This window comes from Pseudophryne corroboree, chromosome 1 (assembly GCF_028390025.1).
Source record: "Pseudophryne corroboree isolate aPseCor3 chromosome 1, aPseCor3.hap2, whole genome shotgun sequence".
Lineage (NCBI taxonomy): Eukaryota > Metazoa > Chordata > Amphibia > Anura > Myobatrachidae > Pseudophryne > Pseudophryne corroboree.
The window spans coordinates 623,852,101-623,866,126 of NC_086444.1; the positions used below are offsets into that span (position 1 = coordinate 623,852,101).

Sequence of the window (14,026 nt, forward strand, 5' to 3'; positions counted from 1 at the left end):
TCCTCCCTCTATGCCCCTCCTACCAGACTCAGTCTAGAAACTGTGCCCGAGGTGACGGACATGCTTCGAGAGAAGGAAATACACAGATAGTGGTGAGATTCACACCAGCTCACACATAACAAAAGGAAAGCCAAGCTAACCAACTTGGAACAATTCAGCAACGGCTGAAACAACAATACTGAACCAAGTAACAAAGCAGGAATACGTAGCACTAGGCGTGCGGCAAGCATCCTCTACGGACTACGAGAAAAGGATTTACCGGTAGGTAATTAAAATCCTATTTTCTCATATAGCCTAGAGCAGGGGTGGCCAACCAGTCGGAGGCAAAGAGCCAGAAAAGATCCATAGGCAAGTGCAAGAGCCACTATCATGCGCGCGCGCAAAAATGGGGGTGTGGCCTAGTTGTCACAAAGCCACGCCCCATTTTTGTGCACACACCTTTCGGTATGATGTTTGTAGGAGTGTGACCTTGTGTCATAACCCTGTTTAGTCATGTTGTACAGTGCCACATATAAGAATGCAAAAAATGGGTGCCACCGCAGTGCCAGATAAATATATTCCCCCAGTGCCAGATACATATACGCCCCCAGTGCCAGATATGCCCCCACAGTGCCAGATATGCCCCCGATGCCGATACACATGTCCCCACAGTGCCTCCCACAGTGCCAGATATGCCCCCACAGTGCCAGATATGCCCCCCATGCAGATACACATGTCCCTACAGTGCCTCCCACAGTGCCAGATATGCCCACACAGTGCCAGATATCCTCCAGTGCCAGATATGCCCCAGTGTAGATACACATGCCCATACAGTGCCAGATATGCCCACACAGTGCCAGATATGCCCCAGTGCAGGTACACATGCCCCCACAGTGCCTCATATGCCCCCAGTGCAGATACACATGCCCCCACAGTGCCTCATGTGCCCCCATGCCCATACAGTGCCTCATATGCCCCCAGTGCAGATACACATGCCCATACAGTGCCAGATATGCCCCAGTGCAGGTACACATGCCCCCACAGTGCCAGATATGCCCCCACAGTGCCAGAAATGCCCCCAGTGCAGATACACATGCCCCCACAGTGCCTCATATGCCCCCAATGCAGATACACATGCCCCCACAGTGCCTCATATGCACCCACAGTGCAGATGCATATGCCCCCACTGTGCAGATACGCATGCCCCCAGTGCTGATACATATGCCGCCACAGTGCCTCACTCCCCCTCTAAAAAAACACAAAAAAACAAAGTGCTGCTTACCGCACTGCTGTGAGGGGAAGGAGAGCGCAGCGCGCGCCTCTCCTACCCCTCTGTCTCCGGCGGCGGTGTGTATCTTCAATTCGGCGCCGGCCCGTCAGCCAATCAGAGCTTGCGGACCGGCAGCCAATCAGGAGCCTTAGCTGCCAGTCCGCGAGCTCTGATTGGATCACGGGCCGCCGCAGAATTGAAGATACACACCGCCCCTGGAGACCTGCTGCAGTGTGAGTCTGGTGTGTCGGGCAGCGGTGGCCAGGAGTGCATCGAGCCGCATGCGGAGGATGAAAGAGCCGCATGCGGCTCGAGAGCCACGGGTTGGCCACCGCTGGCCTAGAGGATGCTAGGGTCCATTTAGTACCATGGGGATGTACCAAAGCTCCCAGTACGGGAGGGAGAGTGCTGAGGTTCCTGCAGAACAGATTGACCAAACTTTAGGTCTTCAGAGGCCAAAGTATCGAACTTGTAGAACTTAGCAAACGTGTTCCACCCAGACCAAGTAGCTGCTCGGCAAAGCTGTAAAGCTGAGACACCCTGGGCAGCCGGCCAGGAAGAACCCACTTTACGAGTAGAGTGGGCCTTAACAGATGTAGGACACGGCAAGCCTGCCGGATAGTAAACCTTACCCAACCTTGTTGGGATTATAAAGGACGAACAAAGCGCCCGACTTCCTGTGACGAGAGGTTCTCTTCACATAAATCTTCAAAGCCCTCACCACATCCAAGGACTTTGAGGTAACTGAAGAGTCAGTGGCCACTGGCACCACAATAGCTTGGTTGATATGAAAAGCCGACACAACCCTTGGAAGAAACTGCTGACGCATTCTGAGCTCAGCCCTATCTTCATGGAAAATCAAATCGGGGCTCTTGAATGACAATGCCCCTAATTCTGACACACGTCTAGCAGATGCCAACCAGTATGACCGCCTTCCAAGTAAGGAACTTGACGTCCACCTCCTGCAAAGGTTCGAACCAATCCGATTGCAGGAACTGCAGCACCATATTAAGAGCCCAAGGTGCCGTAGGAGGCACAAAGGGTGGTTGGATGTGCAGAACCCCTTTCAATAATGTCTGAACCTCAGGGAGGGCAGCCAATTGTTTCTGGAAGAAAATGGACAAGGCCGAAATCTGGACTTTCATGGAGCCCAAGCGTAAGCCCACATCCACACCTGCCTGTAGAAAGAGGAGAAACCATCCCAGTTGAAACTCCACCGTGGGAAACTTCTTGGATTCACACCAAGACACACATTTTTTTCCAAATTCGATGGCAATGTTTAGACGTGACTCTCTTCCTAGCCTGAAGTAAGGTAGGAATGACCTTTTTCGGAATGCCCTTCCGAGCTAAGATCTAGCATTCAACCTCCATGCCATCAAACGTAGCCGCGGTAAGTCTTGATAAGCGAATGTCCCTTGTTTTAGAAGGTCCTCGCGAAGAGGAAGAGGCCTAGGATCCTCCAGGAGTAATTCCAGAAGATCCGCATACCAAGCCCTCCTTGGCCAGTCTGGAGCAATGAGGATCGCCTGAACTCTTGTTCTTTTTATTAGTTTGAGAATCCTTGGGATGAGTGGAAAAGAAGGGAATACCCACGGAGTTACCAGTGCGTCTACCACCACTGCCGGTGGGTCTCTCGACCTGGAACAGTACCTCCGAAGCTTCTTGTTGAGGTGAAAGGCCATCATGTCTACCTGAGGTACACCCCAACGGCTTGTCACCTCTGCGAACACCTCCGGGTGGAGGCCCCATTCTCGTGGATGGATATCCTGTCTGCTGAGGAAGTCCGCTTCCCAGTTGTCCACTCCCGAAATGAAGATTGCTGATAGCGCCACCGCGTGCTTTTCTGCCCAGAGGAGGATTCTTGTAACCTCTGACATTGCAACTCTGCTCTTTGTTCCGCGCTGTCGGTTTATGTAGGACACTGCCGTTACATTGTCCGACTGAACCTGAATGGCCTGATCTTGCAGAAGATGTGCCACTTGTAGAAGGCCGCTGTATATGGCCCTTAGTTCCATAATGTTTATCGGAAGGATGGATTCCAGACTTGACCACCTTCCTTGGAAGTTTTTCCCTTGGGTAACTGCTCTCCAACCTCTGAGACTTGCATCCGTGGTTAGAAAAATCCAATTCTGAATCCCAAACCTGCGGCCCTCGAGTAGGTGAGAAGTTTGCAGCCACCAGAGGAGCTAAATCCTGGCTTTCGGCGACAGGTGTATCCGCTGGTGCATGTGAAGATGTGATCCCGACCATTTGTCTAGGAGATCCAGTTGGAAGGACCTCGCATGGAATTTTCCGTATGGAAGAGCCTCGTAGGAGGCTACCATCTTCCCCAGAAGGCGAATGCACTTATGAAACCGATACCCGGGCTGGCTTGAGGACATCCCGTAACATTGATTGGATCACCAACACTTTCTCTAGCGGTAGAAACACCCTCTGCACTTCCGTGTCGAGTATCAACCCCAGGAAGGGCAGTCTCCTTGTCGGTTCCAAATGTGACTTTGGAAGGTTCAGGATCCACCCATGATTCTGGAGTAGTTGAGTTGAGAGAGCAATACTCTGCAACAATCTCTCCCTGGAAGATGCCTTTATCAGGAGATCATCCAGATATGGAATTATGTTCACTCCTTGTCTGCGGAGGAGTAGCATCATCTCTGCCATGACCTTGGTGAACACTCTCGGTGCAGTGGAGAGGCCAAACGGCAGTGACTCGAACTGATAGTGACAATCCAGCAGCGCAAATCTAAGATGAGCCTGGTGAGGCGGCCAGATCGGAATGTGAAGGTACGCATCCATGATAACAAGGGATACTAGGAATTTCCCCTCCTCCAGACCTGAGATCACCGCTCTCAGAGACTCCATCTTGAATCTGAATTCTCTTAAGTAGGGGTTCAATGACTTTAGGTTTATAATCTGCCTTACCGAACCATCTGGTTTCGGCACCACAAACAGGTTTGAGTAATAACCTTTGTGGTGTAGATGAGGTGGAACTGGGACAATAACATTTGTTTTTACCAATTTTTGAATGGCTTCCTGTAGGATAGCACTTTCTGTCAGCGAAACTGGTAAGCCTGATTTGAAGAATCTGTGAGGTGGGAGTTCCTGAAACTCCAGTCTGTAGCCCTGGGTAACAACGTCTGTCACCCAGAAGTCTAGGCCTGATGACGCCCAGATGTGACTGAAATTTTTTAGTCTCGCTCCCACCTGCCCGATCTCCAGGCTGGGAGGTCCACCGTCATGCTGAAGATTTTGAGGAAACAGAACCTGGTTTCTGTTCCTGAGAACCTGTTGGTGCAGGTTTTTTGGATTTTCTCCGACCACCCCTAAAAAGGTGGAAGGGGAATTGGATTTTTTTTAATTGTGGAGCTGCTGAGGGGAGAAAGGTTGACTTACCCGCAGTTGCCATGGAAATCCACGCATCCAATGCATCCCCAAACAGAGCCTGACCTGTGAAGGGTAGGTTCTCCACACTTTTCTTAGATTCTGCATCCGCAGTCCATTGGCATAGCCAGAGTCCTCTGCGTGCTGATACCGCCATGGAAGTAGCCCTTGCATTCAGCATTCCAAGGTCTTTCATGGCTTCCACCATGAACCCAGCAGAATCCTGTATGTGACGCAAAAACAAATCAATGTCACACCTATCCATAGTATCTACGTCCTCTAGTAATGTGCCTGACCACTTTTTTTTTTTTTTGGGGGGGGGGGTGGTGGATTTTTTTATTCCATTTTCAAATATCGCAAAAGAATAAGGAGATTGTGCACATAGACCATACACATTAGATGAAAGTACAGGAGAAATAAAAAGGGTAGAACAATACATGTATATGACCAGTGAGAACAATTACCGTGACAAGAGCCTTCCAGCCTACAGATAATGCGACCTAACATGGTCAATATAGGATATATATGACAGGTCATTGGGAGTAACCAACATCTGATTCAAGCGATATTCGGAAAATTACATAAACAATGAGTAAACAAAAATAACAATAAGACAAATGCAGAAACAAACAAGGGAGACAAGGAGAAATGAGGGCAAATAGGAAGGTGGAGGGGGGGGGGGGGATAGTATAATAGAAGGACCTGCAGCCATCTATAAGCATAGGCATGACATAGCATAACATAACGGCATTAGTATTATAAGACATAGGAAGGCATCACACATATATGGTATCCAGTAGTATAATAGATTTCCCACTCAGACATCCCATCAGAGCTATGCACTATCTAACTCCAACCTACGATACAGAGCCCACTTTGTCGATTCAAAAAGCCGAAAATACATGATTTCGTTGATGTGGTTAAAGGAGTCAATAAATGGGCTCCATTTTTTTATAAAATTTGATGACACCCTGGTCAATATCTGGGAGTGTGGACCGTCTATCAAAGTATAATAGTTGAAAAAGTCTGTTTTACTGTGGATAGAAACGGAGGGGTTTTAATAGTCCAATTCCGCATAATGACTTTTTTTGCCGCAGTAATAACTGTGGTTACTAAAGGAATAATAGCTTGTTTTTCCGTGTCCAAATCCCAATTATCGAAATTACCACATAATAAAGGCTGAAGATGCAAGGAAGAAAATAAGAATTTACTTACCGATAATTCTATTTCTCGGAGTCCGTAGTGGATGCTGGGGTTCCTGAAAGGACCATGGGGAATAGCGGCTCCGCAGGAGACAGGGCACAAAAAAGTAAAGCTTTTACCAGATCAGGTGGTGTGCACTGGCTCCTCCCCCTATGACCCTCCTCCAGACTCCAGTTAGGTACTGTGCCCGGACGAGCGTACACAATAAGGGAGGCAATTTGAATCCCGGGTAAGACTCATACCAGCCACACCAATCACACCGTACAACTTGTGATCTAAACCCAGTTAACAGTATGATAACAGAAAGAGCCTCTTAAAGATGGCTCCTTAACAATATAACCCGAATTTGTTAACAATAACTATGTACAGTATTGCAGATAATCCGCACTTGGGATGGGCGCCCAGCATCCACTACGGACTCCGAGAAATAGAATTATCGGTAAGTAAATTCTTATTTTCTCTATCGTCCTAAGTGGATGCTGGGGTTCCTGAAAGGACCATGGGGATTATACCAAAGCTCCCAAACGGGCGGGAGAGTGCGGATGACTCTGCAGCACCGAATGAGAGAATTCCAAGTCCTCTTTTGCCAGGGTATCAAATTTGTAGAATTTTACAAACGTGTTTTCCCCCGACCACGTAGCTGCTCGGCAGAATTGTAATGCCGAGACCCCTCGGGCAGCCGCCCAAGATGAGCCCACCTTCCTTGTGGAATGGGCCTTAACAGATTTAGGCTGTGGCAGGCCTGCCACAGAATGAGCAAGTTGAATTGTGTTACAAATCCAACGAGCAATCGTCTGCTTAGAAGCAGGGGCACCCAACTTGTTGGGTGCATATAGTATCAACAGCGAGTCAGATTTTCTGACTTCAGCCGTCCTTGAAATGTATATTTTTAAGGCTCTGACAACGTCCAACAACTTGGAGTCCTCCAAGTCGCCAGTGGCCGCAGGCACCACAATAGGTTGGTTCAGGTGAAACGCTGATACCACCTTAGGGAGAAAATGCGGACGAGTCCTCAGTTCTGCCCTATCCGAATGGAAGATTAGATAAGGGCTTTTATAAGATAAAGCCGCCAATTCAGATACTCTCCTGGCGGAAGCCAGGGCCAGTAACATAGTCACTTTCCATGTGAGATATTTAAAATCCACCTTTTTCAATGGTTCAAACCAATGGGATTTGAGGAAATCTAAAACTACATTTAGATCCCACGGTGCCACCGGAGGCACCACAGGAGGCTGTATATGCAGTACTCCTTTAACAAAAGTCTGTACCTCAGGAACTGAGGCCAATTCTTTTTGGAAGAATATTGACAGGGCCGAAATTTGAACCTTAATAGATCTCAATTTGAGACCCCTAGACAATCCTGATTGTAGGAAATGTAGGAAACGACCCAGTTGAAATTCCTCCGTCGGAACACTCCGATCCTCGCACCACGCGACATATTTTCGCCAAATGCGGTGATAATGTTTCGCGGTGACTTCCTTCCTTGCCTTAATCAAGGTAGGAATGACTTCTTCTGGAATGCCTTTCCCTTTTAGGATCTGGCGTTCAACCGCCATGCCGTCAAACGCAGCCGCGGTAAGTCTTGAAAGAGACAGGGACCCTGTTGTAGCAGGTCCCTTCTCAGAAGTAGAGGGCACGGGTCGTCCGTGACCAACTCTTGAAGTTCCGGGTACCAAGTCCTTCTTGGCCAATCCGGAGCCACTAGTATTTCTTACTCCTCCTCACCGTATAATCTTCAATACCTTTGGTATGAGAGGCAGAGGAGGAAACACATATACTGATTTGTACACCCAAGGTGTTACCAGTGCGTCCACAGCTATTGCCTGTGGATCTCTTGACCTGGCGCAATACTTGTCCAGTTTCTTGTTGAGGCGAGACGCCATCATGTCTACCATTGGTCTTTCCCAACAGTTTATTAGCATGTGGAAGACTTCTGGATGAAGACCCCCCTCTCCCGGGTGTATATCGTGTCTGCTGAGGAAGTCTGCTTCCCAGTTGTCCACGCCCGGGAAGAACACTGCTGACAGTGCTATTACGTGATTCTCCGCCCAGCGAAGAATCTTGGCAGCTTCTGCCATTGCACTCCTGCTTCTTGTGCCGCCCTGTCTGTTTACATGGGCGACCGCCGTGATGTTGTCCGACTGAATCAACACCGGTTTTCCTTGCAGGAGTGGTTCCGCCTGGCTTAGAGCATTTTAGATTGCTCTTAGTACCAGAATGTTTATGTGAATAGACTTTTCCAGGTTCGTCCATACCCCCTGGAAGTTTCTTCCTTGTGTGACTGCTCCCCAACCTCTCAGGCTGGCGTCCGTGGTCACCAGGATCAAATCCTGTATGCCGAATCTGCGGCCCTCCAATAGATGAGCCTTTTGCAACCACCACAGAAGATATACCCTTGTCCTTGGCGACAGGGTTATTCGCAGGTGCATCTGAGGATGCGACCCTGACCATTTGTCCAACAGATCCCTTTGGAAAATTCTTGCATGGAATCTGCCGAATGGAATTGCTTCGTAAAAAGCCACCATTTTTCCCAGGACTCTTGTGCATTGATGTACAGACACCTTTCCTGGTTTTAGGAGGTTCCTCGGATAATTCCTTGGCTTTTTCCTCGGGAAGAAAAACCTTTTTCTGAACCGTGTCCAGAATCATCCCTAGGAACAGCAGACGTATCGTCGGAAAACAGCTGCGATTCTTGGAATATTTAGAATCCAGTCGTGCCGTCGAAGAACTACTTTAGATAGTGCTCTTCCGACCTCCAACTGTTCTCTGGAACTTGCCCTTTTTAGGTCGTGCAAGTAAGGGATAATTTAGATGCCTTTTTTCTTTGAAGAAACATCTTTTCGGCCATTACCTTGGTAAAAAGGCCCGGGGTGCCGTGGATAATTCAAACGGCATCGTCTGAAACTGATATTGACAGTTCTGTACCACGAACCAGAGGTACCCTTGATGAGAAGGACAAATTTTGGACATGGAGGTAATCCTTGATGTCCAGGGACACCATATAGTCCCCTTTTTTCCGGTTCGCTATCACTGCTCTGAGTGACTTTATCTCGATTTGAACCTTTTATGTAAGTGTTCAAAACATTTTAGATTTAGACTATGTGTCACCAAGCCGTCTGGCTTCAGTACCACAATATAGTGTGGAAAAATAATACCCTTTTCCTTGTCGTAGGAGGGGTACTTTGATTATCACCTGCTGGATATACAGCTTGTGAATTGTTTCCAATGCTGCCTCCCTGTCGGAGGGAGCCGTTGGTAAAGCAGACTTCAGGAAGCTGCGAGGAGAAGATGTCTCGACTCTCCAATCTTTACCCCTGGGATAATACTCGTACGATCTAGGGGTCAACTTGCGAGTGATCCCACTGCGCCCTGAGACTCTTGAGACTACCCCCCCACCTTGAGTCCGCTTGCACGGCCCCAGCGTCATGCTGAGGACTTGGCAGACGCGGTGGAGGGCTTCTTTTCCTGGGAAAGGGCTGCCTGCTGCAGTCTACTTCCCTTACCTCTATGTCTGGGCAGATATGACTGGCCTTTTGCCTGCATGCCCTCATGGGAAAGGAAAGATTGAGGCTGAAAAGACGGTGTCTTTTTTAGCTGAGATGTAACTTGGGGTAAAAAAGGTTGGATTTCCCAGCTGTTGCTGTGGTCCCCAGGTCCGATGGACCGACCCCCAAATAACTCCTTCCCTTTATACAGCAATACTTCCATCTGCCGTATGGGATCTGTATCACCTGACCACTGTCGTGTCCCTGACATCTTCTGGGAGATATGGACAACGCACTTATCTTGATGCCAGAGAGCAAATATCCCTCTGTGCATCTCACATACATATATATAGAATGCATCCTATTAAATGCTCTACATGAATAAAATATTTTCAGTCAGGGAATCCGACCAAGCCAACCCAGCACTGCATCTCCAGGCTGATGGCGATCGCTGGTCGCAGTATAACCACCGTATGTGTGTATATACTTTTTAGGATATTTTTCCAGCTTCCTATCAGCTGGCTCCTTGAGGGCGGCCGTATCTGGAGACGGTAACGCCACTTGATAAGCGTGTGAGCGCCTTATCACCCTAAGGGGTGTTTCCCAACGTACCCTAATTTCTGGCGGGAAAGGGTATAACGCCAATATTTGCTATCGGGGTAACCCTACGCATCATCACACACTTCATTTTATTTTATCTGATTCAGGAAAAACTACAGGTAGTTTTTTCACTCCCACATAATACCCTTTCTTGTGGTACTTGTAGTATCAGAAACACGTAACACCTCCTTCATTGCCCTTAACGTGTGGCCCTAATGAGAAATACGTTTGTTTATTCACCGTCGACACTGTATTCAGTGTCCGTGTCTGTGTCTGTGTCGACCGACTGAGGTAAATGGGCGTTTTTAAAACCCCTGACGGTGTTTCTGAGACGCCTGGACCGGTCCTAATAGATTGTCGGCCGTCTCATGTCGTCAACCGACCTTGCAGCGTGTTGACATTCTCACGTAATTCTCTAAATAAGCCATCCATTCCGGTGTCGACTCCCTAGAGAGTGACATCACCATTACAGGCAATTTCTCCGCCTCCTCACCAACATCGTCCTCATACATGTCGACACACACGTACCGACACACAGCACACACACCGGGAATGCTCTGACAGAGGACAGGACCCACTAGCCCTTTGGGGAGACAGAGGGAGAGTCTGCCAGCACACACCAAAAACGCTATAATTATATAGGGACAACCTTATATAAGTGTTTCTCCCTTATAGCATCTTTTATATATATACAATATCGCCAAAATCAGTGCCCCCCCTCTCTGTTTTAACCCTGTTTCTGTAGTGCAGTGCAGGGGAGAGCCTGGGAGCCTTCTCTCCAGCTTTTCTGTGAGAGAAAATGGCGCTGTGTGCTGAGGAGATAGGCCCCGCCCCTTTTTCGGCGGCCTCGTCTCCCGCTATTTTTGAAGTTAGGCAGGGGTTAAATATCTCCATATAGCCTCTGTGGGCTATATGTGAGGTATTTTTTGCCTCTAATAAGGTTTTTATTTGCCTCTCAGAGCGCCCCCCCCAGCGCTCTGCACCCTCAGTGACTGTTGTGTGAAGTGTGCTGAGAGGAAAATGGCGCACAGCTGCAGTGCTGTGCGCTACCTTTATGAAGACTCAGGAGTCTTCAGCCGCCGAATTTGGACCTCTTCTCTCTTCAGCGTCTGCAAGGGGGCCGGCGGCGCGGCTCCGGTGACCATCCAGGCTGTACCTGTGATCGTCCCTCTGGAGCTAGTGTCCAGTAGCCAAGCAGCAAATCCACTCTGCACGCAGGTGAGTTCACTACTTCTCCCCTAAGTCCCCTCGTTGCAGTGATCCTGTTGCCAGCAGGACTCACTGTAAAGTAAAAAACCTAAGCTAAACTTTCTCTAAGCAGCTCTTTAGGAGAGCCACCTAGATTGCACCCTTCTCGTTCGGGCACAAAATCTAACTGGAGTCTGGAGGAGGGTCATAGGGGGAGGAGCCAGTGCACACCACCTGATCTGGTAAAAGCTTTACTTTTTTGTGCCCTGTCTCCTGCGGAGCCGCTATTCCCCATGGTCCTTTCAGGAACCCCAGCATCCACTTAGGACGATAGAGAAATGGCGTTAATAAAGGATAAAACCTTGTACCAGAATTTGCGAATATTCCCACACCCATATATTATGGAACAAAGTACCCGAAACATATCCACATTTAAGACATCTCCCTGTTTCGTCTGCAACCATGTATTTACGCTGGGCTTGCGATATATAGATTCTGTATATGATTTTTACATGAGTTTCCTGTAGGGAGGCTGATGACAAGTATCTCAGGGTATTATCATAGTATTTCAACAGTGGAGAATGGTCCTGAAGGGATGGAATCACAGAAGTCCAAGCTCTTCAAGTCGAGTGCCACAATTATGTTTTAACATGATCAGTGAGCAAGGCAGTTAGATCTTTAGTTCTATACGACAAAGTGTCATGCCCAGATATTAAATTAGCCAAGTCGTCAGAAAGCCCAGGTGGAATCATAGAAGGTGGGAGGTGAGCAATGTAATGCCTGATCTGTTGAAACATTATAGAAGGTGGAATTAGATATGTCGTACTTTTGTTGCAAATCATTGAAAGGAAGGCAAAGGTTGTGAACCCCCTGGATCAAACACATCTCGTATAGCAGCTATTCCCGCTCGACGCCAGGAGTGATGCATGACGTTTTCCAGACCTGGGGTGAATAGGGGGTTTCCCCAAGTGATAAATTTAGAGTGGCACAGGTTTCGACTGAAATGTTTATTGACCATCCACCACACACGGTACGTATCACAAAAAATAATATTCTGCAATAACGTTGGTGGTATAGAAGTTTTGGGCATATGTAGAAGTGTACCTGGTGAGAAAGGAGCAAACATGTTCAATTCTAATTGTAAATTTGTGTAAATGGCTCGGTAGTGCAGCCAGACCAGGATATAGCGAAATAAAACCGCTTTAGTAAAATGGCTAATATTAGCCCACCTTTTAATCTGGGCAACTGAAGCATGGCCATGGCCGCCCGTGGTTTTTTACCTCGCCAAAAGAACGTGGAAAATAGGGAGTGACAATATTTCTGATGCTTTAATAGTAAGGCTAAGGGGCAGCATTTGAATAAAATATGAAAGTTTGGGAAAGATTATACTTTTTAATATCGCTACCCTACCCAACAAAGAAAGTGGTAAGTTCGGCCACTTCACCAAAAGAAGTTTGATTTTGGATAAAATAAAAGTAAAATTGGCAGCATACAATTGAGAGAGACGGGGAGTGATATTAATACCTAAGTATTTCAAAGAAGTTGAAGCTTTAGTTAAGTTTGCAGTAGCAAAGGGTGAAGCATCAAAATGACCAAGAGAAAACAACGGGAGAAATTCTGATTTGTGGAAGTTAACTCTATACCCAGCAAATGATCCAAACTGAGATATTGTGTCAATTACCGCCGGGACTGAGCGAGAGGGATCTCCAAGAAACAATAGCATATCATCGGCAAAAAGTGCCAATTTAACCTTTTGAGACCCCACATAAACCCCCTTGAATGAGGTATTTTGCCGAAGTGCTATTGCTAAGGGCTCTAAAGTCAATGCAAACAAGAGAGGAGATAATGGGCAGCCCTGTCAAGTACCGTGCTCAATCTGAATGGGAGGGGATAAATATCCATTGCAAGCTACTTGAGTCTGGGGCTTATAATAAAAAGCCTGCAGGGTGTGTATGAAATCGTCCGGGAAACCAAACCGGCCCAGCACTTCCAAGTAAATGATTCCAGCGACCGTGTCGAATGCTTTCTCAGCATCTAAAGACAGAAGCGCTGAGCCAGCCTGCCCCCAGACAACTCCAACCACTGTTGAATCGTGAGGACCTCTCTCAAATTCACTACCGAGTGTCGTCCCAAGACGAACCCCGTCTGGTCTTCATGAATCACTGATGGGAGAATTAGTTTAAGCCTGTCAGCCATTATCTTAGTAAGTATTTTGTAATCGAGGTTCAAAAGAGAGATAGGTCTATAGGAACCTGGTTGCTCCAAATCTCTACCAGGTTTAGATAATACTTTAAGCGTTGCTGAATTAAAATATTGAGGTATTGCCTTCCTTTCAAGAATGTCATTGTACAATAATACTAGTGAATCACCGATACATGGTAAAAGTATTTTAAGACCTGGTGCCTTCAAAGGTTTCAGGGATTTAATTACCGTGGAAATCTCTGTAAGAGTATTAGGGGCGGTCAACATGAGGGCTTGTTCTGCGGTAATTTGTGGTAAGGCAACTGCAGCCCAAAAAGCAGATTTCTGAGATTCATCTACCCTGTCAGTAGCATATAAATGGGAATAAAAGTCAGAAAAGACTTCAGAGATCTGCTTTCCAGAAGTCACCCGAGTACCAGCTTGTGTAACCAGGGAGGGGACCAAAGTAGCCGGTTGTGACTCTGACAAGGTTAGTGAGTAAATGGCCCACCTTATTCCCCAGACGGTGAAATTTATAAGATCTTTGGGAAGCGAAGCCATCACCAATTTGAGACAGTACAGCATCAAAATCAGTTCTGGCTTGGGTATATACCAACTTCGTTGCCTGGGACGGAGACCTTTTATAACTCTCATAAGAATCAGAATGCGATCTCTGCTTCAGCAAATAATAGGCAGAGGTATCTTTGCGGATTTGTGCTACAAAGGAAATAATAGCACCTCG

The 14,026-nt window shown here is 47.5% G+C and overlaps 1 protein-coding gene across 3 annotated transcripts in view; it reads right to left on the bottom strand.

The window, feature by feature from the left end:
- The window catches only part of POLRMT (RNA polymerase mitochondrial), a 283,173-nt gene that overhangs the window by 1,281 nt on the left and 267,866 nt on the right, over positions 1-14,026 (bottom strand). For 2 of the 3 annotated variants that reach the window (XM_063914478.1, XM_063914481.1), the window contains one exon: positions 4,640-4,850. The exons of the other annotated variant lie outside the window; for it this stretch is intronic. In XM_063914478.1, coding sequence (XP_063770548.1) covers positions 4,640-4,850 — 211 coding nt within the window. The remainder of the gene's footprint in view (positions 1-4,639; positions 4,851-14,026) is intronic. 3 annotated transcript variants of the gene reach the window in all.